Source organism: Elaeis guineensis, chromosome 9 (genome assembly GCF_000442705.2).
Source record: "Elaeis guineensis isolate ETL-2024a chromosome 9, EG11, whole genome shotgun sequence".
NCBI lineage: Eukaryota > Viridiplantae > Streptophyta > Magnoliopsida > Arecales > Arecaceae > Elaeis > Elaeis guineensis.
This window is the reverse complement of record NC_026001.2, coordinates 12,409,316-12,428,102: the sequence shown is the minus strand read 5'-3', so window position 1 is coordinate 12,428,102 and position 18,787 is coordinate 12,409,316. Positions and strand designations below refer to the sequence as shown.

Sequence of the window (18,787 nt, the reverse complement as noted above, 5' to 3'; positions counted from 1 at the left end):
CCGATAATTTAGTGACATAAAAAGTGGGACACGTGCTTGACAGTTACATTAGAATCATCTATAAAAGAGAGATAAATGAACAGCATGGGTAAGACAATTCTGAGCTGAAACTCTGTCAATTCAAATATTATTCATCTGCTATTCACCACTCTCCGCTGACTTAAGCATCGGAAGGTTTCTACCGGACACAATTCCGATTTGTGAGGACTTTATTTTGCAGGTGCTCTTCGATGATAGGCAACAAGAAATTGACTGCAACTATATATATATATATATATATATATATATATATATATATATATATATATATATATATATATATATATATATATATATTGTATAGCACTTCTATGCTTCTTCCATGTTATCATTGAAATCGGATCGGATACCAGCATATCCTTATCTATATTATTTTGTCTAACGAATATAAATACGAAGATAAATATTATTTGGATGCAAAAATGCATATCTATATTTATTTTAAACAGATAAAATTACAATTTGGATGATAAAAATATGAGTATAATTATGGATATAAATTAAATAATTAAATTTTATGATTATAGAATTAAAAATATTACTAATAGATGATAAATCAAATTAATAGTATATTTATATGATTATATTTTTTTAAAAATTAATAATATATATAAAATATATAAAAATATAATTAAATTTGAATATTCATAAAAAAATTGGATCGTTGACGATTCATATCTATATTTAATTTTTTATGAATATAAATATAAAATTAATTAAATTTTTAAAATTTTATTTATATTTAAATTAATTTAAATATAAAAATAAATTCAGATGTATATTATCTGTACCACTGATAAGCGATTAAGGCCCTCAACTTTACAATTGGCATTTCCATCGTGATCAGCTGATTGGTGTCAGTATACAATCAATTCCGAATCAAACGGCGGCTTTGTCTGCCCCCCTCTCTCGCGTTGGCGGAGGTGACGAGGGGCTCCAAGATTTTCCCTGGGAACGAAGAGGCCTCTCTAGGGTTTTACTTCTCTCTCAGCTTCGAGGGTTCGGGCAACTGTGGATGGGCGGCGCGAAATGCTCGTATTCCAAGCTCTGATGTACGTTTTCTTGTGTATTTCTTCTTTGTTGTAGGCTTTCTGATATGGTTATTAGGTCGCATTAAAATCCACATATAATTGGCGTATCTCTTGAAGTTTTGGGAAATTTTGGCAAAATAGATGATATCAGGGTTCAAGTCTCCATGAATTTTAGGTTTCGCGTGTGTTATATGTGTAAAAATTGTAACTTTGATGGACGCTGGAGCGGCATTGGGCCTGAACTTCAATCCTGAGTCGATTGAAGTCGACCCTAGTGATTCAGTTTTACTTGAGGATAATGTTGGGGAAAAAGAAGAGGAGGAGGAGGAAGGAGATGTAGAAATTCAGTGGTTCAAATGAACTGCCAGTCCATGGGAACAGAGTTCCCTTTTGATGGAAGAGTACAGGAGAAACTGGAACTTGAAATGGAACCAAGCGAACCATACGTTGGCATGGAATTTGATTCGCTTGAGTCTGCGAGGAAGTTCTACTTTGACTATGCTGAGCGTGTGGGCTTCCGAGTCCGCAACAATAGGTTTAGGACCTCAAGGCGTGATGACTCCATCATCATGAGACGGTTCGTGTGCTACAAGGAAGGTTCTATCTGAAGAATGAGAAGAGGAAGAATGATGGCAAGGAGAGGCGGAATCGTGCTTCGATAAGGGAAGGTTGCAGGGCAATGATTGAGGTGGTTCGGAAGGATAAGGACAGGTGGGTAGTAACTAAGCTCATTATTGAACACAACCATGCATTTGTTGCCAATATTAGAGCATCTAAGCCTACGAAGAAGAGGGCACCGCTAGCCTTACATGTTGAGACGAGGTCACTGTTTGGAGAAGGCTTTGGTGCTGAGGAGAGACCAAATCCTGTTTGGGGAGGAGGCGAGGGTTTTAACCTCTTGCAGTACTTTAAGAAGATGCAAACAATGAATCCTGCATTTTTTTATTCAATTGAAGTTGATGAAACTAACAAGTTAAAGAATGTTTTCTGGGCCGATGCAAAGGCCCGGATGGCATACAGTTACTTTGGTGATGTTGTTGCTCTTGATACGACATATAAAAAGAACAGGCTCATGATGCCTTTTGTGCTGTTTACAGGGGTAAATCATCACTTGCAACCTGTTGTATTTGGGTGTTCTGTGCTCTTGGATGAGACAGAGGCTTCTTACATATGGTGTTTGAAACGTTTCTAGTGGCTATGAGTGGACGCCTTCCAGTTTCATTCGTTACTGATCATTGCAAAGCTTAGCAGCAGCAGCTATGAAGGTATTCCATGGCACCCATCACCGTTTTTGCAAGTGGAGGATCTTGAGCAAATGCAAGGAGAAGTTGCTTGATATCTGTTCAACACAAGCAGCTCGAGCTTCTCTCAAGGGGGATATGAAGAAATGCATCGATGAGACTGATACGGTTCAAGAATTTGAGTCATCATGGGAAGCATTCCTTCTTAAGTATAATCTGAGGGATAATGAATGGATTCAATCATTATATGAAGTCCGCCAACAGTGGGTCACAGTATACTTGAAGGATAAGTTCTTGCAGAAATGTCTCCTTCTCAAAGATCTGAAAGTATGAACAAGTTTTTTCAAAGAAATTTTGAAACAAAGACAAGCTTATTTGAATTTGTTGCAAAGTTTGATCAAGCCATTGCAGGACAGTATGAGAAGGAAGTTCAGGCAGATTTTGCTAATATGATAACTAAACCTGTTTTGAAATCTTCATCATCAATAGAAAAGCAGGCTTCAGAGACCTTCACAAAAACCATATTTTCCATATTCCAGGAGGAGCTTGTCCAGGCCTTGGGTTATTCAGTGGAAAAATTCCAGGATGGTTCTGCCTGCAGATACCATGTGGCTCTTAATGCAGAGGGTGCCAATAGGACGTATGATGTCACCTTTGATTCTTCTGAAACAAGAGCAAGATGTAGTTGCCAAAAGTTTGAGTTCTCAGGCATCATATGCAGACATATATTGAGGGTCTTTCAGGCAGTTGGTCTTTGTAAGCTTCCAGAAGGTCTCATTTTGAAAAGGTGGACACAGAAGGCCAAGAGTGGCTCTGTTTTATACGAAAATTGTGCAAAATTCAGGAAAATGCTCAAAATAATTTTACTCAGCGATGCAACAATCTCTTCTTAGATGCTCTCAAACATGCAGCAGAAGGGGCAACATCTTTGGTGACTTACAAGGCTGCCAAAGATGCACTGCAAAAGGCTTTTGCTGAAGTTGTTTCTGCAAAAATGTCCTTGTGGTCAACAAAACCAGGTATTATTTGTTTGATTTTCTATTTGGTGTTCCTGGTTCTCTCTAAGAATCTGGATTATTTTTTTTTGTGGCTGAGTCATGTATTAAAACGTAAAGTTTTAAGTATGTGAAGTAATTAATCAGGAAGCTATTTCCATTATTTAGATAAAAGAGCTATTTCCTCTCCGAAGGATCATTTATTCCTAAAATATCTTTATTTCCCATGGGAAGGGAGCCCCCACCCCACTTCCCATTTGCCCTACCAAAACTTGACATGTTCGTATGCTGTAATTTTTTGAAAATTACTAATAACCATGTAAGTTTGCTGGGTTTTTTGTGACTTGGATGTAAGATGCCTTATCCATCTCGTCCCAATGAAGGACAAAGAATCCTAATGAAGCTTTGTTCAAGTTACTGCCCCCCCCCCTCCCGTTCTCTTTCTAATGTCAACAAATCATTTTTTTAATTCTTGGTTGAATTTGCTGCAGGAAATGGAAATTATCATTCTAAATGGGGATTAAGATGAGATGCAAGGAAGTCAAATTTTAAGGCAGTTTCAGTGTTCAAATTAAGTTGCTTTTAGGGGCAGTTGTTTAGACAGAATTACATATCAATCCACCACAAAATCTTCAGCCATCCTTTTGTAAAGATGCTGATGTATCTCCAGGTAAATCTTCATATGATTCTTTGCTTCATTATCCAATTCTCACATTTTGTTTCATCAGGTAAATATAGACAAGAAAAACCAAATGTTCTATGCATGTTGAAAAAATTGTCAAGAAAATCTTATGATTTATGAATGTTTATTTTCTTAACTAATCTAATTCTGAGCTATTTAACAAGTTACTTGTTCATAAAAATTATATCAATTTGCATGGGAATGCATGTGGATAAACCCATACAGGACACATAAACTGAATGGAACAAATATCAACCTAAAAAATAAAATTAACTAATAAGATAAAAAAATCAATATACTTACAAAATTGAAATACAAAACAGAATTTGGACTCATGATAAAATATACCAAGTTGATATTATCAATTAAAAAAATGAAATAAAATGTAATCTGGAAAACTAAAATGCTCTTGTTGTTGGCCAATAGTAAAATTTATAAATACAAAAATAAAAAAATAGAAAATCAAGAGAAGTTCACAAACCTTGCCTTGGCAGAAAACTTCTCTTTTTTCAATTTTTTGAATGGTGATACATTTCCTTTTCTTAGTTAATGATAACATTTCCTATTTTATTAATTATAAAATAATGAGGAAAGAGTGTGAGAGATGACAAGGAGAGATTGCTAAGAACTTGCCTGTCAGATTATTTATTATGTAGTGCTGTTAGGGGGTGGAGAGAGAGAGAGAGAGGATGTTGTGGGTGGTGGAAGAGAAAGCTAGGACAGAAGTATTAATTAGTTGTTCAGGTTGACTTATCATGTACTAAGTTGTTATATAATGGACAATTTTAATGGCAGAATGCAATGGATTAATTATATTTATTTTTAAAAGTACACAGGTTGATTGTGTTTTTGTTGTTTGTAGTTTAAGATGTTTAAAATGTGTATGCCATGATAAAATGTGTGATGCCCATTCATAGTTTGTTACTGTATATAGCTTATTATCTAGTTTTGCATCTTAGCACTAATTTTACTTTCACATGATGTCAATTTTGTTCTGTAGGCATTTTATATATTAACAATCATGATGAACTGTGGATTTTTAATTTGGATTAGTAATTATTTGTATTTAGTTGGGAGGATTCAGGTTCTAATCCTCCTGTTTGGAGCGGGGTTGAAGTCACATATATAAAATATATAAATATACCCACATGATGGATGTGCATGCCATGCATATACATTAAGGATTAGATCATGCTAACATTAATTCAAGACAAAATTGTTTTATTTGATTTGGTCATATATTGTACTTTAAACATGTGAAAACCAATTTTGTATGATGCAATGTGGTCTTGTCAGTGGAACTGTATATTTTTGTCAAAGCAGTGCATGGGCTCATAATACAGAAAGCCAAACATATCTAATTGGATACCAGCATGAGTACTCTTATCTTAGTCATTATAGTAGTTAAGTTTATGAATGCAGTATTTATGTATTTGCTGTTGGCATTTTCTACATTCTTTTTTCAATGTTCATTAAAAACCACATTTATACTTGTCTCGTTTTGAATGAGTTGTGGATATGTGATGTTGCCACTGTTTATCCATTCAATCCTACTTTAGTTAATCTCTTACTGTACTGCAACTTGGCAAGGTTCATCTCTTTTAGTATCACAGCTTGGTGAGTCATTGCATTTATTTCTTAATTACTCCCCATCTTCATGGAGCTTCTATTCTTAGGTGTGGCAATCAGTCAGGTTTAGGTTTGGTCAAGAAACTCTCGATCAATGCTGACCTATATATAATCAGATTGAGAAGAATTTACGCATAACTGACCCATTTACTTTTTGTGGACTCATACCCAACTGACCAGTCCTTTATAGGGGTTCATTTGTCAGTCATGTGCCTTAAAGAACAAAAATAAATTAGTGTCAACGAGAAGAGATCAAGGGTTGGGCATCCAAATAAAGTGAGAGGGAAGTGAAGAATTTAAAGAGGAGACCAAAGCATGACAAATCCTGAACAAGCTATATGTCCACTTTTCTTTATGGTATCTTTTTATTTGTTTTCTTAACCATTAGTTAAATAACCATGCTGATCACTTCAACCAAGCCTTGATTAGCCATTGTCTTACTGACTATTACCACTACTCTAGGGGCCTAGATAGAAAATAAGTTGCACATGTTTTATTTGACCAATGGCCAACATTCTAGGCTTTTATCTAGCCAGTAGCCGGTGATGGTAGTTAAGGATAAATTGGTCATGAAAATATGATAGTTTTATAGTTCAGATATTCTCTGGCGATTTGCTTGTGAGTAATCAGTTCTACTGTACAGTCAAAATTACCAGGCTCAATCCAGCCTGTTGCTGCTCACCTGTGGCTACAGAGCTAATTTGAGTTTTTGATTCATAGTCCACAATGCACAAGTCATTCTTGGCCCAGAGTCAACTGAAATACCTATGTTTGGAGAACCAAGGTTTGAGTTACCCCAGTGTGAACCCTTAATGTGTTAAACCCTTCCAGAAGATTATTGACTTGTTGTAGCATGAGGAAGTATTTTAAGAAATTGTAGATTTTGTCAACATAAATTTCATCTTTTTCCATGAAGTAAGATAAACTTCTTTGCTTGTTGCTGTAGTTTTATTACTTCATGCAGTGCACTGCGGCCTTTTACTATAATCTATGAAGTTATGTTTTTATTTTCTTTTTCATTATATTTACCTTTAAGCTAGCAGTCTGGGAGTTACCTTGCTATTTGTCCATGTATGTACCCCATCTACATAGATTCGTTAGTTGTCTGGTCTATATTTACCAGAAGGATGCAGGAGCAGATTCAGGTGCGGGTATAGGGAAATGGATCTTTATAAAAAGATCTTGACTAATGTTTGGGAAGCGGGTGGTGTAAGGAGTTTCTGCTGAAATTCTGAAGTGGGTGCATCACCCCAGGTAGAACTTTCATGTTATTAAGGTCTGGTCTTCATTGGAAGAGTTGTCTATCTTTTCCTATACCTTGCTCTGGAACTAGCATCTGCTTTTAAGCTCTTTTGTGCAAAACATTTGTACTCCATTCATCTCCTTGTAGAAATAAAAATTCTTCTTGAGAAATTCAAGAATGGCTCACTATGATTTATTTAAGACAGTCATACTCTTGCAAACTCTCTCTCTCTCTCTGATCTTTTCTAGGACAGCTGACACCTCAGTGTTTTATTCATGCGGATACCTATTTTATAAGAACAACCTTCTGGCAAGACATGCCAATGTTGGTGCCTGTAAATAAAAATTCCATCGAGCTGAGATCATATGTCCTTGCAAGTAATATGACTCCATTTATAGATTCAGTTTTTGGTTGGCTGCAGATGCAGTTGCTCTAGTATCTTATTTCTTTGTTGGTTTAGTCATTACACAGTGATAAATCTCTAAATCATGCAATTGACTGCCTGAAGCTGCTGCAGTTTGATTTATTGTCATTCCATCTGTAGGTTGTGCTACCAGAGATGGCAACGATTGGATGTAGATCGGATAGGCTATTACCCATTACCAGCCCTGTATTCTTCTCTAGATGGGGCAGGGCAAGTAGAGTTCGATAGGGCGGGTTGGACAGACCGTGTTGGGTAAAGTTGCAAAAGTCTTTTTTTTTGGTATACAAATCAAGCAAATAAAAAAGAATATAAAAATAAATTTTAGTACTTCACATAACATTAAATAAAATAAGAGTTGAAGGTATAAAACATAGCAAACCAAAATTTCGACAATAATAGAAATATACAAATAAAAAAATATTGTTATTTAAGAAGTTAAATATCCCTTAAATTAAGAAAAGCAATCAACTAAGAAAATGAACAATTGAGCATCATAACATGTAACCTTGCATTGTTCAATCTTTCTTACAAGTGGTGTGCGACTTGGGCAAAGGATGGTGAGGGGATTTGTGGAAGTTATATATATCTAGATCAGCTTTAGGGCAAGCTTTACCTTTATCCGCACCCACTCCGGATCTATTGCGGGTCAAGTGGGGTATCTGATGAGGCAGAGTAAATTACCACCCCTATTTATTACATCAGGTGGAGCGATTTGTAGGTTGAATTATATGTAATTGGGTTTTAAAATAAAAACAAACATTAGAACACAACCAGCTGCAGAACTGGAGATGCACCCAACTATGACGTGCAACTATGGAGATCCTATACGGAAATAATTTAAGATGTTGGGCACCAGACTTAATGCACTCGCTACTGCTTTGTGATTTGCTTCAGTTTGCAGATGCAGCCAGTCCATTGGTGTCCTTTGTACTAGTACCCACCTATGAATTACCCGTCCAAAGCATTTCTTTACATAACAAATAATTGTCTATGGTATAATTGAACAAAAAAGGAAGGAGTTCGTGAATTAGAAAACCTCACTTTCTTTATTAGAAATTTTCTTGTTAGTATTTCAGACATTCCCGTAAGTGTATGGTGTACTATAAATTGCATTTGAGCATAGCTTACCATCTCACATTGTGACTGGGATGAACAAACTTTGAGTTGCACTTGTGATGCAGAACTTGTCGAGGGATGAGGGGAACTAGCAAACAAGCACTAAGTGTCAGGAAAGCAGGACTTCGCATGGTTAAAAAAACCTCTGGTAGGGCATGCCTCAGGTTGATCATCGTGAAAATGCCCCAAAGATCCAGACAATTCAGGTGTTACTTTTCTATCTCTGAAATGAAGGGATGTGGAAGCTTATGCTGAAGGTCAGACATTGGCCCGACTACTTTTTCAGACCTGAATCTTGTAAATCTTTGTATTGCGTTTTTTTTTTTTGTTACAATTATTGTTGTTTTATTTAGAGTCCTATTGTTAAGGATGTATATGAGGTTCTACTGTGTCCACCTATTTAATAATCAAACACTAGCTTTTGGTGCAGATCAAATCATTGGTTCAGATTGTCAAGTTGTATGCCCCTTTTAAAAATGAAAGGTTTATCTTTTATTATATTGAAGAAGAGTCTGTATTCCTGCCAAAGAAGAAGAGTATACAAATTTGGTCTGTAATATTTTGAGAGCTGAAAAATCAATCCAAAGGCAGTGACCTTTCTAGCATCACTAGCAATTTTTACAGTACTTTGCATGCATATAAATCACTTTTAGGCACGCAAATATATAATCTAAAGCCAGTTCTGAGCCGAAAAAACTTTGTTTTTTTCTGAAACTGTTGCTAATATTTGATTTCTTCAGAAAATAATGTATCTCAAACTTTCTCCTTGCTCCAGAGTCAGATTTGGGTTACCTTCAAACTTGTACAAGTCTGAAGTGGATGTTCACCCTTTCTCTGTATCATAATTCAGCTTATTAGGCTGCACTATCCGCAGAAAGATAACAGCATTTCGATCACTACCGTATTCCTTATCAAAGGTGGATCCTCCGATGATTCCTCTCTTCAAAAGATTTTAGTATGGCTGATTTACTTGTTGTTTTGTTGCTGTATGGGCCTCTTGCAGGGAAATAGTATTATACATAGTTGATATCATTCTGAAATCTTGTTTGTCATTGACATCTTGCATATGAACACTTAAATCTACTTCATACTTTCATAAGTAGAGCTAGAAGGAGGCAAGGTGGAGCAATTGCGCCCCTTGACTTCTGGGTTTACAGCAGGGTATAAACTTGTTTAGCCTGCTGCCTTACTTCAGAAATTATTATTAGGATACGCTTTTTCTGCTAAAATCAAGGAAATTTTTAAACCTGTATGTATTAATCAACTCGTGAATCTCTGTCATCACCTAAATAGCCATCCGTGTTCATTGGGTGATTAAGATTTTCTGAAAAGGAATCTGTCAGAAAATGATCTATTTCATCATTCAAGTAAAAGACCAGATTTTCCCCCAAGTACCCACTTCTCTTTCCTTTTGTATAAGTCGATCTAACTTCGGATCTAAGGGTGAGAGAAAACAGAAAGGAAAGAAAAGTTGCAGCAAAGAGTACAGAAAATTAAAGCAGTACTAAAATTTACATGAAGTTCATTCTCGATAGGTATGCATTTCTTTTTCATCATTTTTTTTAAAATATGTATTCTTTTTATTTTTCTTCTATTTTAGTAGGTGCTCGTTAGATGCAAAGATTAATATATGTTGAATTTAGACTTTTACAACTTTTTAGCTTACTTTTTTCATAAATATCTTTTCTTAAAAAATGGAAAAATTTTGTATGCCCATATTGTTGCGTTAATATTGATGAGTAGGATACAAGTTACTTCAATCATGCTCCCATATTTGCATGCTAATTCATCATTTATGACGTAACTCACGATTACATTACTTTGTTGGATTCTAATTATAAATGCAATAATAAAACTCATTCATCTTCTGGATGAAAAGTTTGGAAAATATTAACTTAAAAATTATAGTATATGATATTTGGATTATTAATCAATATTACAGTGCTTTTGCCATCTTTTTATGTGTATTGAAACATCCAACTTAAGCATCTTATTCTTGTTACTCAATTTTTTTAGCAATAGAATTTTGTAACAAAACAATTTTCAGAAACAAAAAGATTATTAATTATTGAAACTAGTACTAGGAAACTTTTAATTTTTAGTGGTCAATCGTCAGATATCTTCTATGGTTTTCTATAAAACCCTCGTTTCTTCAAAGCACTCCATGCATTTCTTGTTTGTCACAACATGCCAATTTATGGTTTGGATTCTTGATGTGTCCAAAACCTTTTATCATCAACCTAGTAATAGATATTATTTTGTGCATCCATTTCTCATTTCGGAAACCATAATTCTAGAGAGGTGTTTGTATTGTGTTCGGAATCCGAATCAGAATGGAAATTAAAATGGCCATATCCTGAAGTATTTAGTTCGTGATTGGAATCAAAATCGGAATGAAAATTTGAATCTTTGAGAAAGAGTCAGGATTAGGTTTTTGAGGATTAGACCATTTCTATCTACCTTAAAATCGGAATAAGAATGGAACCATCGGAATTGGAATGGGATCTTCCAATCAAATAGTTGGAATGAGAGTTATCCATTTTCATTCCTATTTCCGTCCTCAACTCTTCCCATGAAACACCCTCCTAGTGTTTAGTGCACTATCAACCAAGTCTTGTGGTTTCAACATACACAAATTCCAATGCATTTCAAAGCACTCTATGTATTCCTTCTTTGCTACACTATGCTCATTTCATTTTGGATTCTTGATATGCCAAAATGTCTTAGGAGGTGTTTGGTTTGCGTCTGGAATCAAAATCAGAATAGTCATATCCCTCGAAGTGTTTGATTTGTCACTGGAATCGGAATTAGAATAAATATTGCAATCCTCAAAAAGAGACATAGCTCTATTTTAGGGGGATTGGGTATCCCATTCCATTCTAAATCAGAATCGAATAGAACTCCCTCAATCAAATAGTTGGAATGAAAATTATCTATTCCCATTCCCATTCTAGATTCCAACTCTCCCCAACCAAATACTCCTTTATCCTCGGCTCAATAATAAATATTATTTTGTACATTCATTTTTCATTTTAGAATCGAAATTATAATAGATTGGAATGGAAGTTATAATAGCCATATCCCTGATGTATTTTGTTTGTGATCAAAATTGGACTCATGCTCAATCCGAGCTATTGGGGGTGCAAATTTTGATTCATGGGGAAAGGAAGGGCCAGCAGGTGGAATTGTTACAATGTGGAAGTCCGATAAGGTAGAAGGTACTATGTTTTATGAAGAAAAATACTCTCTCAGTGTTGAAATCAGATTGCTCAATGAAGAACAATCTGAGAAATGGTTGCTAACAAATGTCTACAGACCACAGGACATAAAGAGTCAAATGGATTTCCTTCATGAACTATAAATCAGATAAGACTTATATGGACAAATCAATGGATGCTTCTAGGAGACTTCAACATAATTAGATTTCAGCATGAAAGGACTGGTAAAGGAAGGGGTAGGAAGGCGTCAAAGCTTTTTAACATTTTTATCAACAACCATTAGCTTGTAGAGATTAAATTGCAACAAAGATGCTTCACCTGATCCAATTTCAGGAAAAAGCCGATTATGGAAAATTAGATCGGTGCCTAGTTTCAACGGAATGGCTGGATCTTTGTCATGATACAACATTGATACATTTGGCTAGAATGATCTCAGATCACTACCCATTATGGGTGGACTGGCACAGGTGGCACAGGGGCAAGAAGCCGTTCTGGTTTGAAGTTTTCTGGTACAAAACGTCAGGATTTGATGATATGATACAAAGATGGTGGGAAAATGCACCTGCTAAAGTTGATGCTATGGCCAATATTGATAGTAAGCTTAGATTTTTGCGAGCTAAGCTGAAAACCTGGAATAGAGATCCTAATGGAAACATAATAAAAAGGAAGGATCTAATGAAGTAAAAAATAGATTGGTTTGACATACAGGAAGAGAGGAGAAATTTGAGCAAAGAAGAAACAGAGGAGCGAAAACAATTACAGGAGCCCCTAGATAAGATGCTTCGGCAGAAAGAAATGCTATGGAGGCAATGATCAAGAATACAATGGTTGCAGTGTGGGGATAAAAATACTAAATATTTCACCACTGTGCAAGTGCCAGAAGACGGAAAAATACCATCAATGTTCTAGAATGGAATGGAGAGGTGGCTAAATCCCAAGATAAAATGAAGGATATATTACTAAGATACCATTCAGCTCTTTTCAGAGAAGGTGAACCAGCGGACGTAGAGGTTGACTGGGACACCTTATATCCACAACAAACAGTAGACTTGCAAGGAATTAATGGTCAGTTTACGGAGGAAGAAATAAAAAGGCTATTTTCAATCTCGCCCAAGATAAGACCCCTGGTCCGATAGATTTTTGATGTCATTTTATCAAAAATATTAGAAAGTGATTAAACAAGACATTTGTCACTTTTTCAAAGCAATATACACGGAATCAACCAGCATATCGAGGATCAACTATGCATATATATGCTTGATACCGAAGAAACAAGAAAATATATCAGTAAAGGATTTCAGGCCGATTTGCTTAGAAAATGGTCTTATGAAGATCTTCACAAAGGTCCTCAGCACAAGGCTTTCGAAATATTTAGATAATTTGATATCTAAAATGCATTGCTTTTATAAAAGGAAGGCAAACCAGTGATAGTTACCTATGTACCTCTGAAATTGTGTTCAATTGCAAAAAAAATAAAGACATGGGCTTTGTTTATAAGCTGGATCATGAGAAAGCTTTTGACAACAGCAGATGGGATTTTCTCTTCACAATGCTCACAGCCTGAGGATTTAGTCCAAGATGGTGTTACTAGATCAAGCAAACGCTTCAAAATAGCAAAATGGCAATAAATATCAATGGAGAGATCTCGAACTAATTTGTAACACATAAAGGGCTAAAGCAAGGAGACCCTTTGTCACTGCTATTTTTCATTTTATCGGTGGATATTTTGCCAAGGATTATGGAAAGAGCAAGATCAGCAAACATTATTAAAGGTATTGGAGAAGAGGAAACGGTAGGTCAGATATCATGTTTATAGTATGCAGATGATACACTGATCTTCTGTAAGACAAATCGGATATACGTAAGGAATCTTAAATTCTTGCTTTATTGTTTTGAGATGATAACAAGATTAAGAATCAACTATAACAAAACCTTGATGGTGGGAATCGGACTTGGTAAGGAGGAAGAGATCGAGGTGGTTTGCGAGAATTATGGGATGCAGGCAAACAAGCTTCCCAATAAGATACCTCAGCCTCCCATTGCATTACAGAAAGATAAGCTCATCAGATTGGAACTTTCTTATTGAAAATATTGACAAGAAGCTGAGTTCATGGAAAGGTAAAATGCTGAGCATAGGAGGGCATCTAACCTCAGTCAATGCGGTGTTGAGGGCAATACCAACTTATTGGATGTCATCAAGATTGTTGCCAGCATAAGTCATCAAAAAAATAGATTTATGAAGAAAAAGTTTTCTATGGAGAGATCACAATAGATACAGTGGAGGACACAGTTTGGTCAAATGGGAAAAGATTTGCAGACCAATGAGACAGGAAGGATTGGGTGTTATAAATCTAAGTCTGATAAACAGGTACCTAATGTTAAAATGGTGGTGGAGATACTTCTCGGATGGTCAGAGACTTTGGAGGAAAATTATATATGATTCATATTACAAATCAAATCCTCCTAGTAATGAAAACACGGCTAGGCAAGCCTCACTAAACTGGCGAGATGTAATGAAAACAAAGAAGTAATGGGCACCAGAGTGTTCGGTTCGACATTACCTCTGGAATTTATCCTAACAAATAAATCAGAAGCGTCAATGGCAGATGTGATCAGCAACTCGGACAGAAACTTGGGAAGCATGGTAAGAACAAGAAGAAGTCTACAATCTAAGCTTCAAATACAACTCAATAGGGAAGACGATGAAGTGGACTGGAACTGGTCGAAGGATAGGAACTTTTCTTTTAACAATGCTTATAAATTCTTCTCAGATGGGGGACATTTCACCAAATTGAACTAGAGGCTATCAGTACCACCAAAAAAAAAAAAGATTTTCAACTGGTTGGTATATCAAAATAGGATTTCAACGGCTGATAATTTGAATAAACGAAAATGGTTAGCTCTGTCGAGTGTATTTTGTATGGATGCCTGGAGGAAACAGCGGTGCATATTTTTATTGAATGTATCTTTTCGAGAATGGTTTGAAGGCATTTTAGCTCCGTAACAGATCTTCCAAGGACACTTAGCACCATGGATGAACTATGGTCACAGGACAGAAAGGAGATACATGGAACAGAACGATGAACAGCATGGTTGTGTTTAGTTTCTGCAGTGATGTGATGTATTTGGAATGAAAGAAACAGTAGAATATTCAGATGGGAAGCTAAAGCACCACTTAGAATCATGTGGATATCAATGGAAAGATCAAAAACTAGCAAGGCAATCATAAACATCATCAATAAAGTAGTAAAGCAATGAGGTAAGCTAACGGTAGAAGAATTCATGGAAGAACTGCAAAAGATATAGATTAGCTTTAATTTCAGGTTCTCTTTTGCGTCTCTATACAGACTCTATACGGAGTCTGAAAATGTTTCCTGAATCTGTTTAATTTTGGAAGCAGTTAGCTTCTGTAAAGATCTCATTTAGGTGTCTTCTGCCTAAGCTAACTCGGCTGCAGGCATAACCACTAACATATGCTTCTATGCAGGTACTATTATGATATTAATACAAAATCAGGGTGGTCTTCCTCCAATTTCATAAAAAAAAAAATCCTCGGAATCAAATTTAAATCTTATGAAAGAGTCGAAATTAAATTTTGGAGGATTGGAATATTTTTGTTCTTCCTGAAATTAGAATGAAAATAAGATTCTTCTCAATCAAATGATTAGAATGGGAGTTACTCATTCTCATTCCCATTCTCATTCTCATTTTAGAGTCCAATTTCTCTCAATCAAATATAACCTTATTTCTAATGCATTACAAGTCCCTCATGGATTTAATATACATAAATTCCGGTGCAAATATATCCATTTTATTCTCTCAATCGGTCATATATTACATGCTGATTAAGGGATAATCAACAAAATAGCAAGAAATATATAATTATTCTAAAAAAAAATCTAGATCAATGAGAAATTACTTGTTTCCACCAAAAAAAAGTGGCAGAAGGGAGCGATCTCAGCCGTCTGATTCATAAATTTGGTTCTTTACGAGTCAACGGCTCCAGATGACTGGTGGCAGAACTGAAGCCACCTTGCAACGACCAACTTCCACTCGACAATTCAACAAGTCTGTGCCCCTCCCCTCCCCTTTAGCTATCCGAAGTCAGCATCCAAACTAAAAACAATAAATCTCTATGGACTCCTTTCTGCCCGCAAAACACTCTTCGGTCATCGGCACACCCATTACCGATTCGAAACCCTGGAATCAGGACCGTCTAATGTGTGATTCATCAATTGGACGGCTAAGATCGATGGATCGGGTAGCCCCATGGTTGCCAGCGCTGGATAGTTAACTCCTGGAGCCGGATCACGTGGTTGACGAATCGCGGCGGCCTCAGCGAGCGAGCTAGGGTTGGACCTTGCGCGCCCCCCAACCGGAGAGGAAGGAGGAAGTATTTTTCCAAAATCATTGGGGAAAAGATCGAGAAGAAAAGCGTTGGATTCGGAGACGAGGACAGATTCGATTCATGGGGTTTCTCCTCTCTCGATTGGTACCATTTTTTTCCGATTTTTCTCGATTTTTCTGACCATTTTGCTTAATATTCTGGTGAGGCGATGATTCGAATTCTTTAGCATTAGAGAAGAATTTGTGGTAGAGAAAGGTTTTTTTGGTGAGATTTATGGAGAACATCACAACCCTAACTCCGTCGATGGGGTTCGATAGCCCCCACGAGGGGGAAGTGGAATCTCTGATCCCCATCCAACCGCAAGGAGAAGGCATGGCCGTCGAATCGATGGTCCCCAGCTCCGGCGCCATGCTGCTGGCCGCCCGGCCGGAGGATCCGGTGGGAGGGGAAGGGAGGGAGCTGGTGCCCACCGCCGGAGGATTGGAAGCCTCGGCGGGACCCTCTGGGGATTCTGAGGAGCCGCGCCTCGGGATGGAGTTCGACTCCCCCGACGCTGCCCGGGCCTTCTTCTCGGCCTACGCCGAGCGTGTCGGCTTCCGGATTCGCAACAGCAAGTCCTTCACCTCCCGGGTTGATGACACTGTGATCATGCGGCGGTTCGTGTGCTCGAAGCAGGGCCGGCCGACGAAAAAGGACCCCTTTGACCTCACCAAGAAGCGCCGCAACCGGGCATCGTCACGTGAGGGCTGCAAGGCCATGCTCCAGGTCAACCGCCGCGAGAATGGCCTGTGGGCCGTATCAAGGTGCGCGCTTGAGCACTGCCACCCTCTCGGAATCGCCCCCAAGGCATCCCCTGCTGTCCAGAAGAAGCTTGCCAAGAAACCGTGGGAGCTCCTCGTGAGCCCTCCCACCGAAACCCAGCAAAGTGGGCTGGGGCCTGGAGGGGGCGTAGCCCAAAGCCTCCTGGAATACTTCAAACGGATGCAGGCAGAGAATCCAGCATTCTTTTATGCCATTCAAGTTGACCAGAATAATTGTGTGGCCAATGTGTTCTGGGCTGACGCAAGGGCAAGGATGGCTTATGGCTACTTCGGTGATGCAATCATGTTTGACATGACATGCAAGAAGAACAAGCGTGTGGTGCCATTTGCCGCATTCACCGGTGTGAACCATCATAGGCAGCTCATCGTCTTCGGGTGTGCCTTCATGACTGATGAGAGTGAAGCTTCATTTACGTGGCTTTTTGAGACATGGCTTGCATTGATGAGTGGACGCCGGCCAGTATCAATCACTACTGCTTACAATGATGCCATGGGTGCTGCCTCTACAAAGTGTTCCTTAATGTCCGCCATCGCTTCTGCAGGAGGGACATCTTTCACAAGTGCAAGGAGAAGCTGTCCAATGTCTACTTGGCACATCCTTCATTTAAAGCAGAGTTCAAGAAATGTGTAAGTGATTCTGAAAATATTGAAGAGTTCGAGTCATGTTGGAAGTTAATAATGGATAGGTACAATTTGAAGGAGAATATGTGGTTGCAATCCTTATATGATATTCGTCAAAAATGGGTTCCAGCATATGCCAGAAGCACATTCTTTGCTGAACTGTCTGGGGCTCCGAAGTTGGAAACCATGCACAAGTTCTTCCAGAGGCACTCAATTACAACAACCTCGTTGCGTGATTTAGTCACTCAGTTTGATAAGGCCATGGCAGGGCAGTATGAGAAGGAAATTCAAGCAGACTTTGCTACCACTCATAACAGGCCAGTCTTGAAGACTCCATCTCCATTGGAGAAACAAGCATCGGAAATATACACAAAAACTATATTTGACTTGCTTCAGGAGGAACTTGTTGAGTCTTCAGGTTTCTTGATGGACAAAATCGAGGATGGGGTGGTTAGCAAGTTCCGTGTGACAAAAGTTGACGATGCTAGTAAAGTGTACATGGTCAATTATAATGCTTCTGAAAAAAGTATAAGCTGTAGCTGCTGCAAATTTGAGTTCTCAGGTATTTTATGCAGGCATGCGTTCAGAGTATCAGTAGTTGTTGGTATACTTACATTTCCAGAAGGTTACATCTTGAGACGGTGGACCAGAAATGCCAAGAGTAGTATCTTGTCTTATGATCATTGTGGTGTGCTTCAAACTAATTGTCATAAAGCTGTGACATGGCGTTGCAATGATCTCTGCCGTGATGCCATTAGATTTGCAGAAGAAGGGGCTACATCTGCAGTGATTTATAAAGTCGCAAAGGGGGCATTGCAGAAGGCTTTTGCAGAAGTTTTTGCTGCAAAAAGGGGCTCATCATTTAACGGAACAAGGTAAAATGATACTAACTGCAGCGTAGTCAGTTTTAGATCATATTCTTTTATTTGTTGTTACCATCTGATAAGTTGTCATTGAATGCAAATTGTCCTTTATTGCCTTTTGTGAACTATATTTAAAGGCTAAGAATTTGTCATGGTTTAATCTGTTCATACAATTTTTATGTGTTTGTTTGTGATTCAATTTTTAAATTCCTTTGTGTCAGCTGTTTTCTACACAAAGTTATGGTCAACTGGATGTTCATTGATTTTGTTCGTTTCAAAAAATTTGCTTCAGGTAGGTGAGGCCATTTGTTCTGTTGTGAAAGAGAGTTTCTAAAGGTGGTCTGATTATTTTTTGAAGACACTTGAATACCTCATTTGTGCATGGAGCAGTTGTAAAACGTAAGAATTTCTCCAATTTTTCTAAGTTCTAACCCTATCATGTGTTAAATTATATTCCATGTGTTTTTATCTTCCAATCTTTTTATCTTGTCATCATTGTTCTTTTCAGGTGAAATA

At 37.5% G+C, this 18,787-nt stretch overlaps 2 protein-coding genes across 2 annotated transcripts; both read left to right on the top strand.

Annotated features, from left to right (window-relative positions):
* The first annotated feature begins 880 nt into the window (after positions 1-880).
* Positions 881-9,008, top strand: LOC105051550 (protein FAR1-RELATED SEQUENCE 5). Its single transcript, XM_010932048.4, is given in 9 exon segments — positions 881-1,407; positions 1,410-1,664; positions 1,667-2,242; positions 2,245-2,310; positions 2,313-2,603; positions 2,606-3,145; positions 3,148-3,330; positions 3,798-3,976; positions 8,466-9,008. Coding segments are annotated over 8 exon segments (2,073 nt in total). The 5' UTR covers positions 881-1,283; the 3' UTR covers positions 3,836-3,976; positions 8,466-9,008.
* Positions 9,009-15,922: 6,914 nt separating this feature from the next.
* Positions 15,923-18,287, top strand: LOC105051551 (protein FAR1-RELATED SEQUENCE 5). Its single transcript, XM_073243280.1, is given in 2 exon segments — positions 15,923-17,290; positions 17,293-18,287. Coding segments are annotated over 2 exon segments (2,046 nt in total). The 5' UTR covers positions 15,923-16,239.
* Positions 18,288-18,787: the final 500 nt, after the last annotated feature.